Genomic DNA, 15,701 nt, shown 5'->3' on the forward strand with positions numbered 1-15,701 from the left:
TTTATAAAGGAGGCCATTGAACACCTTGATGGGAAGTGAATGTTCTACTGTCTCTCCAAACAAATGGCTGGGTCAATTCCCTACTCGGCCAATTAATTACACATGCTCAGAAGTTAGCAACTAATATCATATATATTTCAGTAAAAATAAAATTATTAAAACTAAAACATATATAAAAATAAAAAATACAAAATCACATCAGTGTTTAATTATCATGCTTTCTTTCATTACTAGACACATCTGAGAGTTGATGGGACATGAATATTTACTTCAATAAGCTTGTTTTAGTAAATTAAATTTATCTAAGAATTGATTAAGAAAAGAAAGAAACACAATTTCCTAGTAGCTAATGACATATTTATTATTAAATTGGGACATATTTAAGATGATAGGATCTAAAATGTGAGAAGTACCTGTTATTCAAAAATTACTAAATAAAGAGAGGGTGATATTGAAGAAAAGCTAAGACAGGGGAACATTAAATTTATAATCTTATAACTACACAGCTTCTCATTTATAAACCAGTAATTTTGTGATTCATTGCTATTTTAAGGACATTATTTTTTACACTGTCATGAATTTAAGATTGTCAGTACTAATGATATGCAATAAATATTACTGAAATACTTCTCCATTGTAGCTCATGTCTCTATAAAACCAATGAAGAATCTTTTTTAAAAATATATATATTTTTATTGATTTCACATAAGGTAAAGGAGAGAGACATAGAAACATCAATGATGAGAGAGAATCATTGATCAGCTGCCTCCTGCACCTACTAGGGATTGAACCCACAACCCAGGCATCTGTCCTTGACTGGAATCAAACCTGGGACACATATTCTCTCAGCAGGACAATGCTCTACCCATTGAGCCAAACCAGCTAGGGCTCAAAAATCGTTTTAACAATATAATGCATAAAACACATATTCTTTCTGTGGTTACATTAGAAACTCCCTAGTCCTGGGTGTCTCAGACAACATAAGCTATTGTTTAAAGTCCTGAAGGGAGGGAGGCTAAGATCATGTTTCTGGCAGGGTTAGTTTCTGGTGACACAGCTCTCCAGGGCTTGCAGACCATGTCCTCTCTGTGTCCTCACCTATCCTGCTTTCTGTGTGCATGCGCTAAGAGATAGAGTGCTATGATGCCTCTTCTTATGAAGAAATATTGCTATTGGATCAGTGCCCCACTCTGATGACATTTAGCCTTAATTACCTTCTTAAAGGCCCTATCTCCAAAGACAGTCAAATCGATGATTAGGGCTTTAACATGTCAATTTGGGGAGAAACAATTCAGTCTATGAAAAAACCATGAGCCTCAATGAAGAGCTTATAAAAAACTTTGATAGATGAGTTAGGCCTATTGTACGTACAATGATATTTCTTAAGTTTAAATCTCAGATGAGCCAGAGAACAAAGCAAGGATTTGAGTGGTCAAGATGATCAAGCCATGACTGGCACCTGTTTTTAAGTTTCTTATGATTGCAAAGAAAGCATGAACTGCAGGCTGCAGATGCACAGAAAAAAGTAAGAAATGAAAAATGTTTCACAAATATAGATGTGCTACATGTGCCACCAACTGCCGTTTTTGCCTCTGTTTCTAGATTTCTGTCAAAGAAAAACCTGTGTATGAGAACATCATTATATAATGTCTCAAATACCATGAGAATCATGGGTGGATCACTTGTTTTGTATATTTTATAGATGAGGAAAGCTTGCGGCAAAGAGAAAGCATGAGGTGTTTTAATAGGTGGCACTTCATTTTGTTTGTTTCTGCTTAATCTTTGCAATTATGCTTTAGGTTTCTCCTGAGGGCTGGAAGAGCATCTTATACTTCTTTATTTCCTGGGGCACCCAAAGTTGTGCCTGCTAGTCTGCAATACTTCTCTCCCAATTCTGGCACCCAAGCAGTCAGCAAATCCTATGAAAAATAGTGATCACTCTCTATAAAAGAAAAAGAGGATTGCAGAGATAACTAGCCACGATGAAACTGCTAGTAAGGCACTACTCAAAACCTTTCCCATGTCTTTCCATTGCCTTAAGATAAAAATCTAGCCCTGGCAGTGGGGCTCCATGGTTGAGCATGGACCTATGAACCAGGAGGTCAAGGTTCAATTGCCAGATAGGGCACATGCCCAGTTGTGGGCTAGATTCCCAGTTGGGGACATACATTGATGTTTCTATCTCTTTCTTCCTTTCCCTCCGAAATCAATAAAGATATATTTTTTAAAAGATAAAAATCTAACCACATTAGCGACACATTCAGGATCTATGCTGCTTTTCAGCCACCTCAGAAATTCTTCCTACCCACAATCTTCAGTCACATCAATCACTTCCCCTTCCCCACCCAATGCTTATCTCCAAACTTTTGCCCAATTATTTCTTCTGCCTGGAAAGTTCTCTCCTGTTCCTCCAACCAAACCCCAACTCCCATTCTCTCATCTTTGTTGAACTCTTTATCCAGGGCCCCTGGACTCCTTCTTTCCCCAACTGTTCTTTGGGTTTTTTACTAATGCCCACTTCCTGTCTTTTTTCCTAATGAAGCCTGGATCTGTGTCATATGTGCCTTTCTGTGTCCAAAGAGTACTTAGCAGAGCACACAGAGGCACTTACTCATTGGTTGGTTGCTGCTTTACTACTAATGCTGAGGTTCAGTTGTATATCTGGGACTGGAACTGTAATTGGTTAATTCACTACATATATGTCGTCTTTATTATTCAAAAGCATTTTCAAAATAAAGTGAGTTACTAACATAGATTTTTTCCATCCCACTACAATAAAAATGATAGTTTTTAACAGTTGAAACTTTTCCCATGTATCTTAATATGCTGTCTTCTTAACTCCCTTTTAAGATAATGTTCCTAAAACTTTCTGAATAGCTTGGTCTATTATAGTTGCATTTGCAGAATCAGTACATTAATGCTGGGTTGAGATAGTGATATGCATTTAAGAGAGGATGGGAATCAATTTTGAAGTTACATTTTCTTAAAAATAGAAAATATACTAGTATGTGAATCGTGTATATAAATGTAGATAGCATGTATTATTCTACAGACACTACCATCAGGCTTAAAGAACATAACTGTCTACAATGGACAAGCTTAGGTCAATGGAGAGAGACCTCCTGAACACAGGCACCCAGAGAGGGTGAACCATGGGAGCCTCCTTCTTAAGGAGAAGTTCCTGCAGGAGGGACACCTCCCACAAAGGACTTCCTTGCAAAGGTGTTTACTTGGGAGAAGTATAAACTCAACCACCATGTGACATGATATGGTCCCTTCACACCGTGGAGCATATGGGGAACTCTTGGATGTGGCTTCAAGTCTTTAATTATGTTTAAAGATCTGACCCATCAGAATTATTTGTCTCCTACTAACTAGTTTGTGCCAATTATAGCCAACATTTTTTTTTTTTAGAAAGTTGATGAGGAAAATCATCAGGGAAGCCTAAACACAAAGACAAACTTTTTTCTTTAATTTTTTATTTTTATTGATTTCAGAGAGTAAGGGAGACGGAGAGAGAGAGAGAAACATCAATGATGAGAGAGAATCATTGAGATGAGAGAGAATCATTGATCTGCTGCCTCCCGCATGTCCCCTACTAGGGGTGGAGCTTACAACCTGGGCATTGCCCCTGACCAGAATCCAACCCAGGATCATTAAGACCACGGGCTGATGCTCTATTCACTGAGCCAGACTGGCTAGGGCCAAAGGTAAACTTTTAATAGTATATTGAATAAATTACTGCAGACCTCTTTAAAATAAATTCCAGAATCCTTTCTGAAAAGTTCAAAAATGTTTTCATTTTTTCATGGATTTCAGACCTAACGGCTTCTACTGAAAAGTGAACCTTCCACCTACTTCTTGTGTGTGTGTGTGTGTGTGTGTATGAACAGTGTACAGAAATTATCTAAGGTTGGGCACTTTATTGGTTAAAGATCAAATACATATTTAACACATGCATGTATGCATCTATTCAGACAAGGAATAAATCTAGACCTAAGTCAGTGGCAAATCATGCTATGCATATGGACGTTTGCCTAATGATGGAGGTGAATAGATATAGGGAAAAATTAATATATTTTTAGAAATGATGATAATTTTTCAGTCAGAAAGTTGGACAGTTTACAAATAAAAATGGACAGACTACAGCTCTGTAGCTCATTATGGCAGTAGTGATTCAAATGAAACAGAAGCTAGGACCATATCAGAGAGCCTGGCTCTGCATCCTCTCAAGGACCCCTCCAACGCGCCCCCGCCTCCCCCCCCCGGGCTTTATGCTCTGTCTTTTATGAGAATAGAGATTATCAACTCCTCATATCGTCACTGATTCCAAGTTTACATTATGAAAAAAAATCTTAGCCATAAGGCATTAGAGCAACTGATTGTATACATTTGTGGTGATACTAAAATCCCATTTAAGCCAGATTTCAAACCTTTGTTAGCCTTCCCAGAACCTATGTGGTACATGTACTAAAAACTTGGTCACTAGTAACATATTGATGGCTATTCCAACAGGTCAGAATCATTAACATAAATGGTTATTTTCATCTTATTTTTCATCGTCCAGTTAAAAGAGTAATAGGTTCTACTTTCCAAATAAATTCAAGATGAACTTTAAATCAGAATAGTCAAAGAATATATAAAAAAAAATCATTATATTGATACTTTAAACTCTGAGTAGAACAGTTAAAACAGCATTATAACCACCTCCTGAATTAAATTATGCCTTCTACAATAGTTATAAATTTTACGAGGGCTGTAGGGAAATCTTTAAAATATATACCCAGTTATTAGAAAGATTCAACTCCCCCCAAAAAAACCACACACCTAAAGCACCCAAGATATAAACACAGCTCCATCTATTTTTAAAAATTAGTACTGCTAATTTACACATTCAATGCATAATCACATCTAAATAAGGTGATCCATTTAGAACAAAAATGTAAGTCTAAAGCCCACAAAGCCAGCAGCCATTAAAAAAAAAAGACTTTGTACCATATATAAAATAAAATTTTTAATTAAAAAAATGACAAAAATATACACATGGAGCATATGCAACATAGTTACTATTCTTCCTATAGAAAGAGCTCCTACAAGTCAACAAAATGAAAATGACTATTTCCATAAAAGTAAAAAGGTGAAAAAAATGACATTAAAACTATAAAAAGAAACCTGGATTTAATAGCGATGAAAATTAGAAAAAAGAAGACTTAATTTTATAAAATTGTTAAATAAGCAAATATTGGGGACTAGGAAAAAATATACTCATGAATGATGATAGGCAAATTCTCTTTTAAAATATACTTTTATTAATTTCAGAGAGGAAGAGAGATGGAGAGAGAGATAGAAACATCATGAGAGAGAATCATTGATTGACTGCCTTCTGAACACCCCACATTGGGGATTGAGCTTGCCACCCAGGCATGTGCCCTGACCAGGAATCAAACCATGAACTTTTGGTTCATAGATTGGCCCAGGTGACAGGCAAATTCTTGCATTGCTGGTGATTATAACTGTTTCTGCTAAACTTTTCTTTAAGTAATAAGCAAATAAATAACAAAGATATATTTATTAAAATGATCATCTCAGTGTTCGTTTTCATTAAGTTGAACTTGGAAACAAGGTAATTCTCAACAATAAAGAACTGAAGGACACTCACATACATAGGAACACACAGAGAAATGTACATGAATATTATATGCATGCAGATATTTATGTCTGTACAGATATTTTATGCTAATTCTGTAGTCTCAGAAATCAGAATTTATATATTAGTCTTACATACCAATGAAGTGTTACATATTTAAATAATGTGCATTTGTTTGAGATATAATTTAACTTTATGTGTTTGCAATTAGAGATTTATTTAATCTGTAATAGTGACCTATGATCACTATGAATTATATTGCATCCCATAACTGTATTTGCCTTATGATCTGTAATAGACATTACAAGATAATTTCTATGGTAACCATTCTGTGTTACTGTACTTTGATGTTACAAATGCAAAAGTTTGTGCTTCACCAAAAACTTCCATCTATAATAATAAAAGCATAATATGCTAATTAGACCAGAAGACCTCCCATTGAATCTGAGATGAGCCCCTTGCACGAATACCATGCACCAGCCTCTAGTATAAGAATAAATGAAATTGTTGTAATTTTAAAGACAGATGATATTAAGTTAGAATAACATTACCTCCAAAACCAAAGAAAGTCCTTTGCCTATTCTTAGTTTAATATTTATGATTTGATCAAGAAACAAATAAGTCTATTGCCTCACCCATCGTATGCATTATTACCCTGAATACAGATTAAAACATTTTAAAAATAAACATGAAACCCACAAAGCAGAATGGATAGCATAATGATATTATGATATGGACTAGCTGATATAATCAGTATACTGAATCTTTTCAATTTTACCGAATAAATTTCCAAGAGCCTATGATTTTTCCTGGGCTCTTTAAAAGGTAAGAAGATTTATTCCAAAGGAAAACTAATCCAAAGACTGGTAGACAAATTTTTGTTGTTACATGAAAAATCAATTGAAATTCAAATGTTAAGGTACTTTCTCCAAACTACATAATTCAAAGAAACTGGCCTAAAAACAATCTGGAGTAGATGATAAAATATGCATCCCATTGGAATACCTACCACACAGAAGAATGATTAATTTGCAATGATAGCCGGTGACCCTTCCTCTCGGAATAATTTGAACCCATCTGTGGTCCTTAAATTTCTTTAAATTATATTCTTGCCATGCAAATTTTCTCTAGATGTATTTGATTTTAATGATTCACTCTCAAGATAACATCTACAGTCCCTCCATCTTAACAAAGAAATTTTAACAACACATCTGAACTCACTCTCAGATGCCCTGTCATCTCAAATGACAACTGACTTTTCTATCGAGGTTCATATTTGTCATGCGATTTATCTCATTCACTTCATTTATTTTCCCCAGATAATGTATTTTGGAATATCACATTTGTTAAATAATAATTTTGGTAGTTTTCAGTTGCATCACTGAAATAAATAGACTAAAGTGTGATGAATCTGGATTTTAATCAATGAGCAAGTATTCAAACACTGCATTTAACCCCGATGCAATTAATCAAAGCAGAGCAAGGCTACAAGTGGAGTACCGAGATGGCAATTTTCCACTTAAAAACATAGGGAGCAATTGGGCAATAAGCAGTTGAAGCATCATGGTGATATATTTTGAAGGGTACCATGTAAACTCATTTCAAGCCATTAACTTACCCAAGACTGTAAGCTCTGCAGAAGCACTGATATTCTCATTTTTATATGTGACAACGCAGGTGTACGTTCCACTGTCATCATCTGTCACATTGGAGATAAGCAAGTTGCTTCCACCCAATAGTGAATACTTTTTGGACCTGTTAAGACAAAAGCATATGAAATTAGAGACTAAACTAACATGCCATCTATCAATAGGTACTCAAAGGTTTGAATGAACTCTACAAAAATTCAAATTATAAAACTGAAAAGAAATTCTGTATCATAGGGAATTGATGGTATTGCAGTTATTAGTGAGAAATTCCTTCAAGGTAAACCACTCCCATTGGAAGGCTGTGTGCATTGATTGAAGAATTGAAGTAGATTCAACTTGGCACTAATGTTAGTGCTGAGAAAAATGTATAGATAATCTGGGCCAGTTCTTTCGTTTTGAATTCGAAAGCTGCAAGGTCCAGAGAAGTTGATCTTCACAGCAGAGGTCAGTGCCATGTGGCCTTCATCCTACTTAGTAACTTTTGTACAAGGCCCTTTCACACCATGCCAGGAATGCCAGGCTATGCTCAGGGAAGATATTGTGACACTCTGCAGATGGAAAGGGTTCCATATGCTTTCATGTTCCCGGAAGTATTGTGATACCATACCATTTATTAAAACTAGAAGCCCAGTGCATGAGTCCATGCACCAGTGGATGTGAGGGGGTGCCGATCGGGGGCAGGGCTGCGGGCAGTTGGCCAGCCAGCTCCACCCTCCTGGAGGTACTCCTGGTTGAACTCCTAGTGGAGGGGACAATTTGCATATTAGCTTTCTATTATATAGGATTTAAGGTAAATGACATTTAGAGATTAACTTATTGTCTCTGCACCTATCTCACCATAGAAAATAAATGTGTTGAAAAGGAGCATGCCAAACCTCAAAAATCAATGAAATTAATTTCTTAAGTGAAACTCATTCAATCAAAATGTTTCAGACTAAGTGTTCCATTCTATTTAAGAGCTTACTTTCTAACCATGCCTTAATAGTAATGCCCAGTAAGTCAAAGCTGGTCAAGTCCTTTTCCTGCCTTACCTGAGATATTTGCTGTAGAGAAGATAGTGAGAAATATTACTGGAGCTAACAAAAGTTACACAAACCTACTATATTTGAATGTTATATCTTGAATTCAAGAAATGTTGGTTTCTTAAGAAATATTTCACTTGCTATATGCTTATGAGATCTTTCCGAGTATCTTTGTTGAAGACTCTTTGGGAAGAATTATCTCAATGAAAATGTGGCTTTTAAAAATTTCCTTTTAGAATTGATCTCACAAATTTTGACCATTTCTCAAACCTTTATCTAGGTGGGTAAATGTCTTTCATAGGAAAATGGAAAAATATTGATTTAATATCAAAGACCCTAATATTTGTAGGGATCTCTATCAAACTAGAGAAAGAGAAATCATAGCGTACAACTTCACAGAAGTCCTACAATACCTGAGTTGGACGACTTCCTCTCCTCGTAACCAGGTGAAGCTCGGGGGAGGATAGCCGGACACACAGCACTCTAGGACAGCATCCTTTCCTTCAATGGCTACCACATTGAAAGGTCTTTGCAGAAAATACAGTTGCCTATGCAATCCTGGGTCTGTGGGGAGAAACACAGAGTCACATAAAAAAAAAAAAAAAACAACACACATTTTATTTACTTCAGAAAGAAAGGGAGAGTGAGAGAGATAGGAACATCAATGATGAGAGAGAGTCATTCTAAGACATTAGGTGTAGAATGCACGCACACTCTGTGATGACAATGATTTTCTTTTAATGGGGCTGTGGATTGGTAAATAAAATAAGCAAAATAACACATAAGTGCAGAGGATTAGAATATAGAAGATATGAGAAAATATCTCATACCTTCATGAGATATTTTCTCATACCTTCTCATAAGTCAATGTGACTAAACTTACATGGCTGAGTCTAAAGAATAACTGAGGCAGAGAGAAATGTAATTATGGACTGTTGGCATCTGTGTCAGCAAGAACATAATGCTGGCTTTCACAGCTTAATAATTATCTTCCTTAAAATTACCAGTACTTGCTTTTGATTTATATGCTTTCCTAATGCAAACCATTTTTGTTTCTGATTGGAAATGAAAGGATACTACCCACTACCATGGGGTATTCTCTTTGATTTCTTCATAGGCATAAGAATTACAAATTAATTTAATTTTGCAGACCTAGTTTCCTAGATTTTGAGCTAACTTACTGCTTGCTCACCTGCTGGCTCCTTAGCAACCCCATCTAGTTTTGTTTTAGGAAATCCAACAGGTGCCATGTGTCTTCACACACAGGTACATACTAAGTAGCATACCCTACCTGAGGTGTTGGATTATTTACAAATTGAAGGTAAGAGCCTCCAACAGCAAAAATATTATGAGTTGTGTTATTGTGATCCTCTGGTACTGCAGTGTACTGGGATTGTGCTCTGTGCTCGGAGTGAAACATTCCATGAAACGCCTTCTAATTCTGTTTAGAGTGTCTTTCATTAAAACCAGCTTGATCACTGGAATCAAAATTTATTTGACACCAAACAGAAACCTCCATGAGGCCAAAAGCCAAGGAGCTCTGAACAGAGCAGGAAAAGGGAGCTATTTCTCAGGAGCTGTTATTCATCATCTATGATTCTATTACTTTTCTTCCTCATTTACACCAATTCAGAACTAAATATAACATTCCATCTCTGTAAATACTCCTACATCTGTTCATATTTTCTTTTTTTCTCCATGAGCACGTATACATGAGCATGCGCGCGCGTGCGGGTACACACACACACACACACACACACACACACACACACACAGCTAATTGTAGTTACAGTTTGGAGGAAGAAAGAAGAGCATCTATTTTTATCACTGGCATATGGCCAAATCCCTTCTGTCTCACAGGCACATTTTGAGTCTATCAGTGGAAGGCCTGAAGGAAGTGATTTTTTTCATTTATAGATTTTTGTTTCTAAATTTTGCAGCTGACAGTCAAATCACAGAAAACAAATGTTGCTATTGTGATGTGTCAAAATTAATTTAGAAAACCCAGAAATCTTCATAATTTATACAAATGTGTAAAATGGCATTTAAAATTTCCAGAAAAGCAGTAGAGTTTTTATGCTAACTCCCCTTTTTGTATAAAGAATCAAGAAAGGTATGCCTGTATATTATGACACAGTGTTTTGTTTTTTGTTCCAGGAATAAATTGATGTAAAACAAAAGCAGAGAGGAGGAGGAGGATGCACAGGCTATCTTGTTCATCTCTGTGACCTCTTCTTCACCGGGTATAGGTTTGGCTTCTACACATCTTCAGAGAAAGCCTCTGTGTAAGTCAGGGCGGACTGCCTGACCTTCAGTCATCCAGTCCGGGCTGCAAAGTATCACATGCCTAGGAAATGCAGAACTGACCAAATGCCAACTTCAAGAGATTCTTGGGAAAGAAAAACTCTCTCCTTTCTAAGAAATCTTCGTTACTACAGGTGGAGGACAATTTCAGGTTTGCATTTGTGACCTTCAGGAAATGGGAGTTAAGGGAAGATAGTATAATCAATATCTAACATCAGTCAAGAAGGATGAAATAGAAAACCTAATGAGGTGGTGAGGGAGAGATCACTAGGGACATTAGAAGTATAGACATGCAAGAAAAATATACTAGGACCCCCAGTATTTCAAGTACTTTTAACTTGGAATCCTAGGCACTGTTGATGTCCCCCAAAATAGCACTGGGAAGTCTATTTAAAGACTTACTTTTTAATTCAAAAACTAAACAGAATATATCTATTTATCCAAAACACTGTGTCATGATATACAGGCATACCTTTACTGATTGTTTTTAACGGATTGTTTCATCAATGTCATTAGAAATACTGGTTATCTGATGCCGGTTAAAAGACCTGACCTACAGTAACAAATTCCCACATGGCCTGATTATGCATTGGCCAGGCCCTGGTTACCGAAGGCCAAGCTAAGTTGTCATCTGGGAGGAGCAAGGACACACAGTCACATGGAACATGGTCAGCTTACATGGGGTCAATTGTGTGCAATAAAGCTACCCTATCTTCTCTGGGTGTGCTTTTGTGTCAACATAAATCAAGTTTAAAACTATTGTTTTAAAATTAATCTAAATGTAGTACCATCTCATATTTGATGGTACCATGTTTTGATCTTTAGTTGTAATGTGTCAGCATGACCTCCTGGTTTTCAGTAACTAAAGTTTACCTGGCAAACTTGAACTCTTAAACACTGGGATCAGGAAGACAGATTTGGGGATGATTGTGGAATGAAACAATAAATGAGATCCTTGGTAGTGAGGCTGGTTAACAGATAAAGAAACTAACAGTTATAGAGGATTAGATGAATTGGCAATGGCTAAAAAGTTCAAATACCAGAAGTCTTATTTATCTTCTTATGCCAATCTTTAAGCCAGACCTCTAGCGGTATTTTATATAGCAAAAGAAATTATATTGATGGAAAGTGAGGGTGAAAATCATATAATAGTGAGCTACTAGAGAATAAGGTTTCAGGAGACTCTGACCTCTAGTAGATGTAAAAGGGAAATGCATAAAATAGAACTATTGATAAATAGTATAAGTAAATACCGGTAGATGAATGAATACTTGGAGATGTAGAATCAAAATCAGGTAATTCATTATCAGAAAAATAATCTTAAAGGGAGAATCAAATTCTTTAAGACTGGAATTTCTAAAATGCCAACGTAATTATAATAGCTACCAAGGACTTAATTCCAGGTATTGTACTTGGCCTATTAAATTCAGACCGCATAACCACCCTATAAAATGTGCATTATTATTCTCTATATTTTATAAGATAAAGAGTTAAATTAAATTACTTGCCCTAAATTTCATTAGTAGCAAGTTTTAAAATTAATATTTGTACTGAGTCTGGTGTGAGACTCCATGATTTTAACAACCGATAATAATAGTTCAAATTGGGAATTTTAAATATTCATTAATTGATCAAGATTAACTTAATATGAACTGATTTCATGAATTATAACAATCTAACTGCTGACCCCTTTATGCCATCTGGAGTAAATCTGATGTAACATAAAGGAAACATGGACTTCACAAAACCATCCTATCCAACTTAGATCTGTGAAAAGCTAAAATACCTAGTTTATAGTATGATATAATAGTGTTCTTGCCCGACCAGCATGGCTCAGTGGTTGAGTGTCAACCTATGAACCAGCAGTTCACAGTTTCGTTCCTGATCAGGACACATGACCAGGTTGCAGGCTCAATCCTCTTTTTTTATTTTTTATTATTTTTTAAATATATTTTATTGATTTTATACAGAGAAGAAGGGAGAGAGATAGAGAGTTAGAAACATCGATGAGAGTCATCGATCAGCTGTCTCTTGCACACCCCCTACTGGGGATATGCCCGCAACCAAGGTACATGCTCTTGACCAGAATCGAACCCGGGACCCTTCAGTCCCCAAGCCGACGCTCTATCCATTGCAGGCTCAATCCTCAGTGTGAGGTGTTCAGGAGGCAGCCGATCAATGATTCTCTCTCATCACTGATGTTTCTATTTCTCTCTCTCTCTTCTTTCCTCTCTAAAATCAATAAAAATATATTAAAATAAACTAGACTACAAAAAGAAAGCAGACAATGGGAAAATCCTTCAGTGCAGTAAAAACTTTAAGTATGGTATATAAAACAAGATAATATCTTAATCTTATTTACTCTTCGTTTTGTTGTTTCTGCTTATCAGTATGCATGCTTATGGTACCCATTGCTCGAAAACCGTTAAGAATTTGAAACTATTAATAAAATTAACAGAATGAAATCTAGTTGATTGGGATGGGGTTCAAGACTTTTCATAATGTAGGTTTAACCTTTCTTTCTAGACTTATAATCTGCTGACATCTTTCCATAAATGTTTATCCCCTGATGATCTAGAAAAGTAAACATCTCTATAAAGACTTTTCAAATTTTCCACCTCAAATTTGCTTATTTTTTGTCTGTACTGATTTGGAACTAAATATGTTTTCCTGAATTTACCCTCTCCTGCTTTATAGAGTCATATAGCTATATTAATTAACTAGCTGGCATGATGGTCAATTTAAAAACAAAGTATGTGCCATTTTTGTTATCCCCTTCAGATCATTATTCTGTAGAAATTGTAAAAACAAATGGTAGCAAAATAGATTTAATTTTGCAATATAAGAAATATTTAGTCAAATCAAAAATGTTAATGCACCCATTGGATTAGTAATAATTCTTAGTGATGGCAAAAATAATGAAATTATTTTTAAGCTAAAAACCATAGTTTTCTATTTAAATAATATGATTTTGGGAATGTTTTCTGTTAAAAATTATTTCAATAAAAATAAATATTGTGGAGAAAAATTATTTGAAATATACTTTAGCCCAATTTACTCCATCAAAGCCAATGACTTTAATTATACAGATATTTAGTTCATAGTTACCCAGGGCCCAGGGTCACCTAATTGTAGTTAAGTGGATGGATGAATAATATATTAAATTACAAATTGTTCAATTCAATTAGGCCATTATGAAAACTGAAATATGAGTATAGGCCAGTTATTTTACTCAACCTAATGTCCAAAGCAGATTTATATTTAGCAACCCAATGTACTACTTGGCACTCAGGAGTGATGAGAGCTGAGTGAAGTGGACTTGACAGTCTCAATGGCTACTTCAGCTCCTCATACATTCTTCACCACGTACAATAAGATATTTTAAAGCATCTCAGCTCTTAGTGTATTGTTATCAATATTTCAAAAAAGTTCTTTGTGCTTTAATACTAACTTAATGTGCTAAAATGTATAATTCCTCAGAAGCAAAGTCTAACTTCTATCTTAAAACATTAATCAAAAAATTTAGTTAGTTACTAATTTTCCTACCATTTAATGAAACAATTATACATTGAATCTGGAAAACATTAAGTTATGAGAAAATCTCTTTTAAAACTTTGCACTTTATTTTGCATACAATGAACCACTACCCCAATCCCAATCTCAGTGGAAATGCCACTGCTCAGCTTTCATTGATCCAGAACTCCATTCCCTCCCTCAGACACCACATCTAATATGTTTTCAAGACCTGCCCGAAAATCTCACCACCCATCTTCATTTCTGAATCCTTGTGATATCACTTTATAGCAGCTTTTGGTCAAGTCTCTGAAGGATTACTGCCACACATTCTACCGTATCTTCCTTATTCCATTATCTTCTTTCCTTGTAACTCATACTCCTTCAACCCTTCCTATGCCCTATGATCATGTTAAATAGAATGTGTGCAGTTAGGTTACTTTGAAAAAGTCTTTATCTCTCTTTCCTCTATGCTTTTCTTATAAATGCTCGCTTATTCCTGACGTATATACTTCTCTTGGACTAGCTACCACTTGTCCTCCAAGATTGACACATTGGTGTTGTTATCATATATATAGTTATGGCATTGTGTGTGTTAGTTTCTCATAGCAAGTTCATGGGCTGCTTTGTCTATGTCCCCCACTAGACAACAGCTATCTCAGGGCAGTCTTCCAACATTGTCTTCCTAGCAACCTGTGTCATGGCAGTATATAAGATTCACTTAAAAGGTGTTGAATAAAGTATTTACTTTTTTATTCAGTGAATAAATCAAAATTGCTGTTAAAAGAAAGCATTTCAAAACAGCTATTTGATTTTTTGGATTTTTAATTCAATAGATCTCAATTACTGTGTAATATTAGACACCTGCTATATAAAAGTGGAAACTTGAAATATATTTCACATGACCTTGAATAAGTACAATAACATTGTACTTATTTTTTTTTTTAGAAGTAAATGACTGTCTATACACACAAAATACAATGTGAGTGCTCTCCATATGAACTGTGGTAAAAACAAGTGCTGGACATGTGACTTCTAATTAGCATTTATGTATCAAAGTGAAACAATATAGGCCACTTCCTCACTCAGCATGGTACTTAAATGATCATAGAAGAATACATATTTTAAAGAGTGGTAACCATTCAGGTCCCACTTTAATGCTCCTGAATCATGTTAATAATATGATAGGTTTCTGTTTTAGTGGACTTTATCAGAATGGATTAACTAAGTGTTAGATAAAGAATGGGCAATATATGTATGTAATTTATCACTCCCTCAAATCAATACTTCCTCAAATTGGAAATTGGAAATTGATTAAAAAAGAATAATCATGATCTTAAAAATGAGAGAACAAGTGGCAAGTAAGAGAAGCTGGGCTTACCCATTCAGTCATTCATTCTCTTACTCATTTTTATACTTGTGGATCTATATATTTGACCCCCTAATCAACTTGCAAACTTAAGAATAAATGGACAAACGTGTTCCTTCAGCAGTGCCTTTATGTGATCAGTGGCAAATGAGACAATCTTAAGTATGACAATAACATGTGTGTGGGTATGTGGTGTG

General features: G+C 35.4%; 1 protein-coding gene across 1 annotated transcript in view; it reads right to left on the reverse strand.

The window, feature by feature from the left end:
* Positions 1 to 15,701, reverse strand: part of DCC (DCC netrin 1 receptor) — an 893,480-nt gene that overhangs the window by 442,666 nt on the left and 435,113 nt on the right. The window contains exons 4-5 of the mRNA XM_084888913.1: positions 8,732 to 8,882; positions 7,266 to 7,402 (exon numbers count right to left, since the gene is read on the reverse strand). Coding sequence (XP_084745039.1) covers positions 7,266 to 7,402; positions 8,732 to 8,882 — 288 coding nt within the window. The remainder of the gene's footprint in view (positions 1 to 7,265; positions 7,403 to 8,731; positions 8,883 to 15,701) is intronic.

The sequence above is a fragment of the Pipistrellus hanaki genome (assembly GCF_964339955.1).
Source record: "Pipistrellus hanaki genome assembly, chromosome: 6".
NCBI lineage: Eukaryota > Metazoa > Chordata > Mammalia > Chiroptera > Vespertilionidae > Pipistrellus > Pipistrellus hanaki.